Raw genomic sequence first — 15344 nt, 5'->3', positions numbered from 1 at the left:
TAGTAATTTATATGAGATCTTTGCTACAACCTGTCAACTGTGCTAATTATTCAAATCTATTTTAAAAATGTCTTCTATTGCTGACAAGTGTTTAAGGTTTTTTTTTGAATACAGAAATCAGTAGCACAGTTATCTTTAAAAATGTGACAGGTGTTGTTTACTTCAAGTGGTGTGATAAATGTCAATATGCTGACCCTTGTAATATACTCTTGTCATGGGATGCAATTCTCTGAAAAATACCTGATGTCTCACAGGAGAATAACCTTCAGAAGAGAGGAGATTCAGAGGAAAGTTCCCAGTAAAGAGAGACAAGCATTCATACTTATAAGTGCTTTCTTTAAAGGAGAGAAGTATTACAACATTGTGTCAGTAGTCAGTAAAGATATTTGTATAAATTTTAATTTAGCTTTTAATACTAATTTTCCATAATAAACTGACTAATCAAAAGGAAGTTGGTACCATTTTGTTTGACCAAGTAGAAACACTTTATATTCTGTAAGTTCACAATAGACAGAGGAAAAGCTAAGTCCCCATAAAAAGCCTTCAAATGGTGATCATGTCTCTTCCCACCAATCAGATAAATGATTTTTCTGTTGTGATGTGAAACCATATACATAAGGCTTTTGTTAATAAATTAAATGCTAATATTAATAGATTAAAAAGTTACAGAGACTGAAAAATAAGTCCTAAAAAGGAGAAGAGCCATATATTTGGTTGCCAGGCAAACTTAATTGTAACCGCGTATGCCTCCAGCCTGCATAAAAAATGAAGCAAAGAAACAGAGGGAAGAGAATTATCCCTGCTTTTCATAAATATGTTGGCTTTCCAATGGCTCCTCTCAGATTATGTTCAGGTACACAGGACACCCTAACAACAGGCTGGAGAAGAGGCAGATGGTGCTGTAGCTGGTTCCACGCTACATTAGCCAGGCAATACAATAATTTCACGAACAGCAAACTTAAGAAACAAGCAACCAACCAAGCGAGCAGGACAAAAAAAATTAAAATACCCCTCCCCACTGCAACCAAACAAAAACCTCTCAACCCATCACTAAGAAATAGTTGAACTTTCAATGAAGGTATTAACTTGAGTCTTCATTCACTCTCATTTTGTGAACAATATATGCATTTAAGGTCTTTTCAGCTGATAATATGAACAAAAGTGAGGAGCTGCAGTACATCAGGTAAAAAAATGGAGATGTTTGTTAATGTTTGTCAATACTGACGAATGCAACTCAAGGAAGACAAAGGGCAGTCTTATAAATTAACAAAGGGTAAACATACTTTCCAGAACAAGGAAAAGGATCATTTCTATTCTGAGATGAGCCTCAGATGTGCTGTCAGCAGTAAAAGTCCTAGGCTTAAAAATTAACTGTGCCTACTTAAGCAAGAACAAACAAGAACAGAGAAGAGCTGACTTCCCTGAAAATAAGGGTGGGCAGATATGTTTGAAGTGATTAGCAATAGCAATACGTTACCTGAAAACACAGTGTCGTCCCCAGAAATATCAGTGTCTTTAAAATCCAAAGTGAAGGATCTGAAGGCAAATTTATATCTGCAAAGATCCTTCTTGTCTAATACAGATTTGATCAAATACCAAAATGCATTATTGAAAACCTAAAATCAGAAAGAGGAAAAGCATTAAAAGAATGATTCATTTCTAAAGACTGATTTATACTGCTTCTCATTATTGTTTCAAAAACTGTTCCCCTCTTCTCTTATGATGTATAAATGAAGTATTTAACTTCCTCTAACAAATACTGTATCTGAAAATTAATCTCAACTGCAGGACTACAATGCTTCAAGACAACAATCAAGAGAAAACCTGTTTCATGTCTGGCTTATAAAAATAAGAAAATATTACTTATTCTACAGTGTGTTTATCACCCAAAAACATCCTACTAGTTTATGCATAGGGGGTTGATGGCCTCATACCAGAAGACAGAAGAACATATTATAATTGCTATCATGACAATGGGACTTCTAAACCCAAGGCTGGAGAACAGAGACTGATAACCGAACGGGAATGCTTTCTAGATTAGGAGGTGCCACATCATGGGAAGATTTGGCACTATTTCTTTTCTTTGACATATTGATGTTCTTTAAAGATCAGAAATCCAGTCTCTTCCTCCCCCACTCCTAGTAGATGGGAATTTTAGAGTGTTTTTCAGAATTTGTTTCATAATCTGACTTGAAGAACATAGTAACAACTTACTGGAAAAGACATGATTTTTCTCTTTCATTGTCCTTAGTTTCATACTTTTCTGCTTTCTGGAAACAACTTGTGTATTTTAATACTAATAAACACATCCTTTATTTTTAAATTTGTAAGACTAGGGAAGAAAGAATATAGTAGATTCTTTCTTGCACTCAGAATATATTTTCTCTGTTTGTATTAAAGACAGATAATTTCCATATTTTCATTCTTGAATCACTGTCAGCTCAGTGCCTTTCATTTATCCAATTTCTGTCTTTTTATTCTTTTTCAGCTAAACATTGGTTTTCTTAGAGGGGGAGAGATGAAGAGATATCTGTGTTTATGACTCCTGAATTTTTCTTAAGGTCTCTAAGTTTTGCACATATTTCATACGAGCATATGCATTTAAAATTTGTATATTCCATTCCTGAGTTCAAACCAATTTTTTTTTCCCTGGTGGACTTGGCATGAAAATTACCTCTTTTATGAGTGATGCACCTGTAATCATTCTCTTTTAATTTTTTTATTTTGCTGAATTTGAGCCTGGTGTCAAGCCCATCTTTAAAACTGCTACCTTAGGTGTTCTAATTTTTAATAGCAGTGATTATAAAAATATTAAACCCTTTCTTCTATTCAGTCTTCTAAACTATACAGCCTAAACTGTGTGAGCTTTCTAGTACTTTGATGAAAATAAATGAATCTGGAATATATAAGCTACTGACTGTAGAAAAATCAAATTATAGCAATATTATCAACATTTGCATACACATAAAAAATTAGTGTTTCTATAAAAAATTTTTTGTTCCCATCTTTTTACAATATTGGAAAGCTATAGCATAGAGATCTACAGAAAAGTGTAATGTTTTCATCATGTACCTTTAATTTATCATACATACAGAGCAGAAAAGTTAAGTAAGAATGCTGCAGTTTCAAGAAACAAAGAAAACCAACTAAAAATACTGTGAATGAAAGAACTCATTACTGCCTTCATAAATATAAGCTGTAATAATGTTTTCCTGTTCCATCAACATTAGGCACAGAAAAGAGCCATTAGACTTTTCTGCATTTCAGGTAGTATGTTTTAAATTCAAAAGGAAGTTGTAATATAAAAACAGCTCATGCTTTCTTCCCCAAAGTATGCTAAACTAGATTGACAAGAATAGACTCAATTTAGAATGTGCTACTCTGTGCACATTGAAATTTTTCTTATTAAAAGAAGGTAATTATCATACAGTTGCAAGTTATGCCATTTGGGCTTACACTTTATAACGAAGGCCACATTCAGAGCATGCAGGTGGTCCTTATTAAATGCACAGGCATTGTTTTGAACAGAGTAATGAGAATGTTAAGCAGCTGTCCAGCTTCTGTAGCTTTTAGATAGGCATTCATTAAAATTGTTTGTTCACCTTGACATTTTCTTCAGCCATTTTAGTACCATGGAGGCCAGGAGGACAATGAGCTACTTCCAATTCCTTCAAGGCTTTAGGAAGTTCATCCTTACTGCTGAAATTATTTATCACATTTCCAACAGCTTTCAGGATAGCTGTAGCCTGTTCCATAAATCGAGAGCTCTCCTGGGGGGAGACAATAAACCAACCATCGTTAGAAAGATTGCTTTAAGATTTTGTTTTCTTTCTGGACTATGACAGAATACAAGCCTTCTTTCTGTGATGAAGTAAAAAAATTTCCTGAATTCATGCAGTTGTTATTATAAACTGTAAAATCAATTACATCTCTGATATTCAAAAGCATATAAATTTCTCACTGATTTTAGCTAGTGAAATAAATAACAGGCACCATATCTATTCATTATTTATTCCCATATTATTAGTCCTAGGAAATTTATTCCCAAATTATTAGTCCGAAGAAATTTAATCAAAAGTAAGATCCGTATAGAGACTTTGTACTGCAGTGATAATAAGACTGTCAGCTGTAGGGCTCAGCATCTTCTGTTATAAAAGGACAAATTAGTATTTGTATCCTGCTGAAAACAATGATCAAGTACATGCTGCCTAAAGCATCATTAATCTTCATCAGGATTTCTGTGCAAGAATATGGACACTTTCCTGAAAATGAAAGTCTGCAGAGAAATTTCTGTCTTCAAAAAGAAGTGCGAAGAAGACCCAAGGATAAAATTCTGCTTTATTTTCTTGATGATAAATAGCTTTTCATCCAAAAATTGAAGGCAAGCGGATAGTACAGTCACAAGATATTTTTAATGCCCCAATTTCTTATATTTAAACTTCTTTACTACAATAAATTGTGATAAATTTGCACAAGCTGTTCTAGTGCTCTGTTATTAGGACCTAGAATCTACACTGCTATGTAAATTTGCTGTTACACTCACCTTTTAAAACATTTTTGCACGAATTTTCTCTAGAAACTATATTTCCTCCCCTCAGGGACCTCAACAAATATTTGAGCCTACTGCTTGCTAACGAAACCTTGAAAATATGGATGAGAGTGCTATCTCTCTGGATTATGGACAATGAAGAACAAAAGCTGCAGTAATTTCTCCTCTGGGCCTCTTATCTCAGCTATGAAAAGTTGTTTGATTAAATTGCTCATTTTAGATATAAAAGCTGCTCTGGGACCTGGTGAGTAATATTCGATCTTGTGGGACAAAACATACTTTACTGATGTGAGAATTTATTTAATAGGCAGGTATTTTTTAATACTAATTAATATTTATACATGTATTTTATGACATGCTTCAAAAAGTGAGTTATGTGCTACTCTGACTTATGTATTTCAACAAGAGTATTTTTGATATTTTATGCTGCTGTTCTATGTAAACCACAATACTACCCAGTGCTAACTTATGTATTTATGTAAGATAACTTTTGCAATATGCACCCAGTACCTGTTGTGCTGTAAAACATGTATCTTTAATGCCCTTATCAATTTCATACTAAAATTAATACTATACCATTGAGTATAATAACTCTAAATGGAAATCGGATACTACTTTAATTAATATTTTAAAAAACTGTTATACCAATGTTTGCTTAGTCATTATGCATACCTTCTGAAGAGCTGGCATCACAGTATCCTCTTCTCCAAAGACACATGGCACCATGGTACACAGATGAATGTGGTGCCCTATGGGACAATTTACGGTGAAGAGCAGTATGTGTCGCCTATAAGGAAGAAAACAAACCAACCAACTTTTTTTTTTAATTCCAGCAATTCTTAAGTTTTCTTTCCATGCATTTGGTAGTATCATTGTCAGAATTGCATTTAGCTGGAGAAGCTTATCCAGGCCACAGCTTCAAAGTGTTAACCAGAGATTCAGCAGAGAGAGTAAGAAACGAGAGTTAATGCCCCACACACACACTGGCATTTTTTAATTCCATCTTCTTTCAACTGAAATTTAAATGCCCCTTAGCCACTAACAGACAGTGGGAAGAGAATGCCTTCCATGCTTACCAAGAGATTTCTCTTTTGGAATAAAATGGGGAAGTGGTCAACAAGCCCATTTGTCTCCCATACCTTTTGTAAATTAAATCTGACTGAAAGCCTCCTGTCTCTGACTGGAGTAGAGAGAATCAAAGGTGGGAAGCTTATAAATTTGAGATGATGGTATATCTTAGCTTTGAAATTCACAGGTGCAAAAAGATACACATTTTTGGCCTCCCTACAGTACAGAGAGACAACTTTTAGAAGCTACACTAAGAAAATACACGTGAATGCAGAACTAGATGTGAATGTAGAACTAGATGTGAATGCAGTCTATAAATATAACTATTCCAGTTTTAGTCTGAATCAAAACAAGTAAAGAGCACTATTAAAGATCTTTGATTTAATTTCAGCATGCTAGTGTTGTGGTATTTTCTTTCTATGCCTATTTATTTGACATCTTACTTAATCTTTTAAAAATACATTTTGTTTCATCTCTTTGAGATGAAACTGGTGATTTTCTCTTTTTGGAAAAGTAGAAGGCCTCAGTAAATTAGTCAGGAACATTATGCTTATGACAAGACATGAAGATTTTGTTTTCCTGGTTTCCCTAGAAGGATTTTCAGAAAATAACATATCAAGCGCTCTTGCTTTTTACCTATTTCTGTCAGCCAATGCCCCACACTGTATATTTAGTTTTACATGCAAAGAGAAAAAAATCATATTGAGCAGTATGTGAATGGGAAGTAAGATATGCAAGACTTCGTGGATAATGTTAGAATTTATCCTGTCATGTTTCATAAATCCTGTTTCAGAAAAAGCATTGAAACCTCCTAGGGTATCATCATGCTTTTACAGTTCCACTAAAATGCTAATTCTTACATCTTTCTTGCTACTCCAGGGAACATTTCTAATCATTCTAGTTAGAAACACTTCTAAGTAGGAATTTGTAAGAATTTAAATTTTTTTTTTTTTTTTAGCAAATCTGTGATTTTTCTAGTTAAATCCTCTTAAGTACGAGTAAAGAACTCAAAATCTTTATAAAAGTTCTGGCAAATTCACAGCAATTTGGCAGTTTTACCAAATCCTACCTATCAACTAGTCTGATACTCCAAAAACTTTTGTTTTAGGAAATAAACTCTTACTGTGTTACTGTGTAAAGTAAGCAATCATTTTAAGCCTTAGCTAAAGAGTCAGGACAGAAATGAAGCCTCATACATACCCAACAGGAAGATTTATCACAGTAGCTTTGGTTGCAGATGTACGCATCTTTAACACAAGTTCCCCAGGAGTCACAGATTTCCAAGAGAAACGTTCAACCCTCAGCACACCCATTGAACATTCTTGTTTAGTACCTAGATTAAGAAAAAAACCCAAGAAAATACACCCCACACAATATGGGGAGGGTGAATAACAATAACATTCAGACACACCTATGCAGAATCTGTAGCTACTTGACACTTATTAAAGTCTTCCTGTGGCCTTCACTAACATAGAAAAATCCAGTCATTTAAAATGCACTGGTGGTACAAAACATGGCTTACTTGTACCATTTGCTAGAAAATAATGGTTAAAAGAATGTATTACTAAGATGTATACATCAGACATCTTCCAAGGCACTTAAGGCTGCTGTAAAACTCCATAGAAACCCTTTCTGTCCACATGCAAAGGAAGCAAACAGCCATAAAAAACTCGTATTTATTTATGTTTATTTATATTTATATCTTATAGTTTAACTATCTACACAGAATGGTCAGTTTGGTTTTTTAAACTTTCTTTTGGTTCTCTCTACTCTACTCCAGATGCACTAAAATTACATTCATGTCCAATGTTTAAATATCTGATTAATCTAAGCCAATTACCATAAAGTCTTAGCTTTCTTGAATTCCATTCTATGTTTTTCATTAAATGCAAGAGATTTCTATTTAAATCATTCAAGTTGCTAGATCTTGAAAAAGCCAACTTTAAATGTACTGGAGAGCTTATTGTGAACCAGTTTAAAAATAATTTCAGAAATATACTTTGGTTATATTGCTGTTTTTGCTGCATTATGATCAGCTAAGGCATAAGTTAGCTTGCAAGAATGGAATCTGTAGAAAAGAAACTCCAAGAAACACAAGGAAATCCATTCCAGGAATATACAAATGAAAAGCTTCCAGCAAATCATAATAAACAGTAAAGGGAGAGATCCTTTCATGAAAATGTTCATCATCAATATGAAATAATGACGAAGTATTGCTTGAGTATCAGTGTATTTCTTAAAATCAATTTGACTATTTCAAACTCTTGCTAAACTCTCAAATTGTGCCCAAGTCCATAACAGACAAACACGACAGCACAAACATATTCAAGAATGGGAAAACACAACATTAACATTTTTTGTGTTGGCCTTACCTTCAGTAACATACCAGTGTACTAATGCAGAAAAGCTAACCAGGATTTCAATGGGCATCAGACTGTCCACAAGTAAATAATAGAAGACTTCGTCATCAGTAGACTGTATAGAAAAACAGACATTTGTTCATCCTTCATTTCCGTTGAATGTTATCTGACTGGCCTTATACAAAATAGGACTAAGACTTCTGATATGGTGACCTTAGTTATGATCTGGGAAGCAAGCAATTAATTGTCACTACTTCTTCCAAATTTCAGACATATCATTTAAGCCCAGAGCCTCATGCTGCATGTATCATAATGTTCAGTTAAAAGCTAAAAGGAAACAGAATGCTTTTTGGCATGAGAATATATCTACTTTTATGTTATAGTCATCATATGTACCTCAGTGTAGGTACAAGCAACAGAAGACCAAAAATTTTGTTTCATGCTGCAACTTTCTGATTCAAATTAATTAAAGAAAGCTTGAAAGAAATAAGTACTTTTTAATTGGTAGATATGAGTGATCCTCCCTCATAAAGGGGTTCTTCTCCTACAAAACTCTATGGGGACAACATCTTTGACTCTCAACTTTAATACATAATTCCTATGCCAATATTAGAAACCATAGAATGATTCTACTGTTCCTAGAAATTCTTCAAAATCTAATGGTGAATGAGCTTATTTCTTCAGCACTGTTACAGTACATGTCTTCCTGGATATTCCAGAGTCATATAAAGCCATTTTTTTGGTATTTTTATCTTCTTACCATAATATTAAAAAGTTCTTTTATAAGCATAATACAGAATTTACCCCATACTGTAAACATCTCATCTCTTTCAATGTAAGAAATTAGAACGATTTTACAGCAAAGGGTTAGGTTTTGTTTGGCTCAAGAGCACACAGCCTCACATAGTCTTAATGCTGATTATGGCTTAGGAAAGTATATCACGCAGTCATTAGGAAAATTTCTTGTGATGTGATTACAGAGAGGTGGGAAATTGCAAGTGTACTACAATTATAAAGCATAATCCATGTTGTTAACCTTCTCAGTACAGGATTTTACATGAAGTTCATGCCTGGAGTTTACATTTCAGTGCTCTACAATTACACTTCAGATACACTATAATATAAGAGCTGGAACAGGATATTCAAGCACGTTGAATAACCTTCTGATAATATGCATGACAGGTTTAAAGAAATTCCATTATTTTAATGTAACTAAGGAGTATTTCTAAATCCCTGCACCAGGATGCTGTAAACAGCAAAATGACTTAGCATTTAAAGAGAAAATGGAGGGTTATGCTAAACAGACTCACAATTTGGGTTTTAGGTGACAGGTGAAGATGAAGGAGAATTGAAGGGCAGATTCTGTAGATGAATCATCATTAAACTCAATTCAGACATCAAATCGTTAAAAGGTAGTTTTAAATCAAAATAAAGAGTGGGCAGAGATCTGATTCACTATCAATTTTCTTTACATAAGCCATTTTTCTGTTATTGTGCAGTGGCATTCCTCAGCATTTTTTCCTTGCCTTAAAGATAGATAGATAGATAGACAGATAGACAGATAGATAGATAGATAGATATAATGCAGAATGTTTGCTTGCAAACACACATTTGTATTGACTACATTAACCCTAATGCATTATTATTTTTCAGTAATAGCAGTTCTATATGATCCACCAATATCCTTTAGGATATATGTGTTACCTAATTATGTAAGACTTAGACAAAAAAAAAGCACAATACAGTCATTTACCATAAAACATGTCTTCTGATAATTATAAGCATATGTATGTGGCTTGTGGAAAACATACAGGTTCCTAAGAAGAAAATAAAATTGAAATATAAGATATATATGATTGTAAGAAAATAATCAGTATAAATTGCATTGTTTAGTTAATGTCTATTTCATTGCACAAGATATTAATTTTACTTTCATAAGTCAGACTCTCAGCTATTTTTCAGAGACAGTTCAACATTTTTAGTTATAAAAAAGGTGAATAAAATTAATCTCCAGAGAAAGCAGCTGAAATTAATTAGTATATTTGCTGCATTTCTATACTTTTCCATTGGAGGTCAGGCCACTAATTTGTTTATTTTTAATCTATAAATGGTAACATGCTAATATTACTCTAAAACTCCCATGCCCACCTGAAAATTACTGTAATAACGTGTTATATAAAGTATAACTGTAAGGAAGGATTGTTTTATCTATTTTATTAACGGTTTTTTCAGTTCTGTGCTGTTGCAGACCTTCAGAGAGCTACATAGTTCCAGGCAACAATTTTTTCTGATTTTGATGGCACCAAGGGAGACATAATTGGCTTCAGCTTTAATTGAGGATGGAATCAGATGTGAGCCAATGTTTTGATTACTCGAAAACTCCACAGGGATCCTGATCTACTGACGACATACCAATTCCTACAATGACTAAAATATTCCTCACTTCTCAAAGTTGATGTGAACTATGAACATTGATCTTACTTTCACTGTATCTGAGATGTAGGTATGTCAGAGAAGGAAAAGCTTTCAATTGAACAGACAAGTAAACTGAAAGTCTTAGGTGCCTAATTTCTTCTGAGGGATAAATTCTTCAAAGGTCAATGAAGATGCTCTGTTAACAGCTGCTTTATCAGTTGACTGTGAAAATAAACTCTCACTCATTTAGAGATAAGAAAATGACAAATACTTTATACCTTAATTAATATTAATATTGGTCTACAAAAGGTCAACAGTACTTTAACCTTTGGCTAACAAGTTAGAAAGTTCATATTTCACATTCTCTCTGTATGACACTGTGAGAAAGACTTTTAAAGGAAATTATATTGCTTGTGATGCTTTTTTTTCCTGAATGCCATATCTTCCTGGACCTGGGACTACCTAAAAATAGCAGGCAAATCTTAACAAGGCCTAAAGTGATCTATGACTTTTTATTCCTAAAGCTCCTGTACTGCTGGCTGGTATAAAAATTACACATTCGCCTTTAGAGAGTAAGCAGAGTTTAATATCTGCTCAAGAAAACACTCATTTATGAAAACAGAAGCTTCAAAAAGAAATCTCCGTTACACATTCAAACAAAAAAAGAACTGAGTGAAGTTTCTCTGATAAAATTACTTCCCTCAGCATTTTTAGATGTTCTAAAGGATATGCATTGTACCAGGCTCCTTAAATCTGAAAGACAGAAGCTAAAGGTATGATGCTACAAGTACACTAGCTTTTTTTATGTTTTCAGAGGCACAAATGCCTTGAAATTATATTGAAAAGGGAGTGAGACAAAACACCTAGCTGATCAAGCAAAACTATGCTGATGGCAACAACTTTTTTTCGCTTTAGAATCATGTTGTTCTGACGCAGACTGTGTCTGCCCAGTGCCCCACGAGTTCTAAAAGGACCTAATGGCCGCAACACTCCATGACCTACAATCTTCCACCCCAGCAGCAGTCTGACAGCTGCTCTATGGAGCTGGTGGTGGCGTTCTCCACTCTGTTCTGGAGGACACACCCAAGGCAAAGAGCAGGGCTGCAGCTACAGACGCACTGTCAACAGGGACAGTAAGTCTGGTCTGAAGAGTAGCCTTGAAGCCACCCTGAAAGGCAGGACAGTTATACTCTTAAGAAGATACAATTTTTATATAGTCATGTTTTGAATTTACCATTGTTATACTGTATATTATATGGAATAAAACCCAAACTCTCTATTCCTTACTGGAAACACACACAGAAGTCTTCAAAGCTCATCCAGGTTTCCCTGGAAACTGAAGTCTTTTCTGACTCTGTTTCATCCTTTGATTTAGTCCCTGTGTAGCTCTTCATATCAGTATCAGCTGTTTCTGACATTTGTTTTGCATCTAAACTGATATTCTCAGGTAACTCTTCTGCAAAGATAAAAAGACACACAGAGCCAATACAGGGACAATATGCAAGTTAAAAGTATCATTCTTAAAAATTATGCCAAAATTACAAGGAAATTATCCATACATCAGTTATTATGCATACAGTTTAAAACTAAAAGCTATCCCACTAATCTAAAGAGCTTAAATGGTGACTGAAACAACTCTGTATGAAATTTAGTGCTTGCACCTGCACCTGCTTATGTAGTCTGCCTCAATAAACTACCACATATTGATCCGTGCCCTAGAATCTTCAATATCAGTTTGTTAGGTACACATATATATGAATTCTGCAAACCTAAATTCATCTATATAAAGAAAAATACATCCCCTTGTCCAAAGAGCCTATTCAGTGAAAAGCTAATGAGGCAGAATATTCCAGCCAACAGAAAACAATACACAGAAATGTGGAGGACACGAGACCCAGCCTTGCTGCTAGTACTCAGTACCGGCTATGATGCTACTCACACAAATCAGTCTACTTCTAAACAGAAACAGATTTGAACTAGATTACATGAATTTTCTTGAATGAAAATCAGAACTAAGGTCAGATTCATGCCAAAATATAGACACAGACATATGTAGACAGATTTTGCGATCTCTTGATAACTTTTTATGTTGTAATGTAACTTTCTCTGCATTTATTCTGTGAGATTCATATAAATAGTTACTGAAAATGTTTGACTTGGCCCAGAAAAAAGTTTTGAGAATAGCTCAACACCTGAGAATAGAAGAACTGAACAGCTATTAATTTAGAATATTAATTTATAATGCTTGCTGAGGAAAAAGATGAGGTAATATTCAAATATAAGGTATAACAAATGAGAAACCTATTAGAAACATACATAATTTATATTTAAATGTGCTTTGTAATATTTCACTATCACCAAGACACACAGAGCTGATGTGTGGCTAAAGTGTGGCTCTAAATTGGTTTGCAACTATTTTTCAAGAACTGAAAGAAATGCAATATAGGGAAAGGCACCAAAGGCCTTTTACCTTTCCTTCAACTATGGAATAACTACCTGAAAGCCAAAAAACCGAGGCTTTTGCTTCAATTTCAGTTAACTTAGGTGTTAGGCTTCCAGTAAAATAACCACAGTGCTCTTATTTTTAAGAGCCTTTTCTTTTTCTGACCAAATCCTTCAAACATTCAAAGTAATTTAAAAAATGAGCTATTCATTTGGAAAAATTTTGAATACTCTTTAAATAGTGATGTAAAACACATTTCTAAGGAACGTTCATTAAAAGAAAGCTGGTTTTTGGCTCATTTTTCTGCCATTTTTTCAGAAAAAAAGAAAAGAAGACTATAATTCACAGTTCTTTAAAAAGAGCTCTGTGTACAAAATCCACTGTATTTTCCTGGAGAGTAACTTGTGAGAAGTGTTTGAATTTTTCTGAATACCAAACTGAAGATTTTACTCTATGTAATTATACATTACCAGTTCTTTGAAATCTTTTCCATATATAAGTAAGACTGCTGATAGATGTACATGAGCATTAACACTGATGTCGAACAACATGGGAACGGCAAACATCTGACTATAAACTTCACACACACTTACCTTTACTGGATAACTCTGCATTTTGATGGCACAAGGCAATGGTCTCCTATATAGTGAAAGAACAAAACAAGAAAAAGTAATGATGGTGATCATAATCTTGCATTATTTTCTTAGAGAAAATACCTGATTTTGGGGCAGTCCTTCCAGAGACAGAGGAACAAGCTGGGAAGTTATCAACACAGGTTTGGGCTGGGTTTTTAAAATGAAAATTAAAAGTAGCAAATTTCGTTGTAATACCTACATACATATCACCAACAGACAGATTGATGTTTTTCTAGAGAATATATGTGATCTAGAGTCTGAGATAAAAGCTGTTTCAGATACCTACCACTCCACTATTAAAACAATGTTCTTTGATACTCCTGTTTTTTAACAAAAAAGTAAGTTTTATTCTAAGAACTAATACTTCTACAAACAATTCCATTTTTATCTGTTACCATTCTTGAAAAATATATGGAGGGCTCCTTTTCCAACAAGCATTTCTTACTGTACACAACTGTCACTAGCAACAGCATTCTTGATTACAACAGCATCTTTTGTTTTCAATCACTGTATAAATAAAAAGTAGCCTCTTCTTTAATGCTTTTGGCAAAGAAGTTTATCCTGGTCAACCCCAGCTCCAAGCTAGAATTGCTGAACTAATATGAATGCAATATACTGCTGCTTGCACTTCAAGTTCAAATGAAGTTAGCCAGCCTTTCAGGAAGTCCACTCATCAAATTTACAAAGACAGGGTCCTTGTCTTTGAGAGGTTAAAATCTTCGATTTAAAAATGTGTGTCTAGTCATCCTTCCTTCTGACTGTCCTCTAGTCTGCAATATGACATACACTGAAAAAGAGTCACTTCCACCTCTTTTTTTTTCTTGAATGAGGTTGAGCAGGAGAAAGAGATTGCAGTTTCCAGTTTACTTCCTATTTGAATGTAGTAATATTAATGGCTTAGCTGGACTAGCTTTGCCTTTTCAAAGATAAATATTAAAGCCTAAAAAGGCTACTACGAACAAATTTGCAAGCTTCCTTTCATCCCAGGTCTCCCTTTACCTAGATTTGTCACCCTTCTCCCCACCCAAACTCCTCATATATACCCTTATAGATCTTTACATGTGTCAAAGGTGCTGATGCTGAAGCTGGTAGGATTGACCTGGCCAGCAGCTGGACACACACGGTAATTTTCTGTTCTGCATTTCAAAGAGGAGCTGTGGGAGCAGTGCTGACCTGGAGCTACTTTTATGCTTTTTCAGTACAATCAAGAAATATATTTTGAGGGGCAGACTGACATAATTTAGAGAGTCTGAGTTAGACTCGATGGCAGGTCACAACAGTACCTAAATCTTGCACAAGGTCATTGTGCTGGAAATCCAGGTCTGCCTCAACCCTCCTATTACAGACTACCCTGCATACATTATGTGAAGGCACCTGTGAATACTTCCTTAGAGGAAAACCTTATGGCTTTCTACTTTAATTTCTAGCTGCAGTAAAAGTCTTCCTGCAGCATTTTACAGAATCTCCATGGACTCAGGACAGGAGAACAGGTTCAGGAATCTCACCTCTGGCAAAATTTTAGGTGTTTGATGTTTTCTGAATTAACAAAGGAAAGAGCTGAGCAAGTAAACTACTGATTTACTTGTCTCTATCCCAAAACTGGAGGCAGCAAATAATTTAATACACATAATTTAACTGTAATATTGTTTATTAAGGGAATTTTGAAGTCCTATTTTTGCACAGCACAAATCTGAAATTCTATTCCAAATCTGTTATGGTTTTTTTAAAAAATGTTCATGAGTCAAAGCTGGGGACAGACCTGATATTAAGAGCAATTAAGGGAAAAATTAAGACTGCTGAAATCATTAACACTTGGGTTAAGAATTTAGTAATTGAAATATATTGCATTTTAGAGGGTTTTTTCCGATTAATTT

At 34.3% G+C, this 15344-nt stretch overlaps 1 protein-coding gene across 1 annotated transcript in view; it reads right to left on the bottom strand.

The window, feature by feature from the left end:
• The window catches only part of ADGB (androglobin), a 111516-nt gene that overhangs the window by 37896 nt on the left and 58276 nt on the right, over nucleotides 1-15344 (bottom strand). The window contains exons 13-20 of the mRNA XM_042016610.1: nucleotides 13429-13474; nucleotides 11680-11848; nucleotides 9731-9794; nucleotides 7990-8092; nucleotides 6818-6950; nucleotides 5222-5336; nucleotides 3603-3770; nucleotides 1478-1616 (exon numbers count right to left, since the gene is read on the bottom strand). Of these exons, the coding sequence (XP_041872544.1) occupies nucleotides 1478-1616; nucleotides 3603-3770; nucleotides 5222-5336; nucleotides 6818-6950; nucleotides 7990-8092; nucleotides 9731-9794; nucleotides 11680-11848; nucleotides 13429-13474 (937 nt within the window). The remainder of the gene's footprint in view (nucleotides 1-1477; nucleotides 1617-3602; nucleotides 3771-5221; nucleotides 5337-6817; nucleotides 6951-7989; nucleotides 8093-9730; nucleotides 9795-11679; nucleotides 11849-13428; nucleotides 13475-15344) is intronic.

The sequence above is a fragment of the Corvus kubaryi genome, unplaced genomic scaffold (assembly GCF_017639235.1).
Source record: "Corvus kubaryi isolate FWS band 111438036 unplaced genomic scaffold, C.kubaryi_AGA036_p1.0 split3-73, whole genome shotgun sequence".
Taxonomy (NCBI): domain Eukaryota; kingdom Metazoa; phylum Chordata; class Aves; order Passeriformes; family Corvidae; genus Corvus; species Corvus kubaryi.
This window is presented reverse-complemented; position numbering and strand designations above follow the sequence as displayed.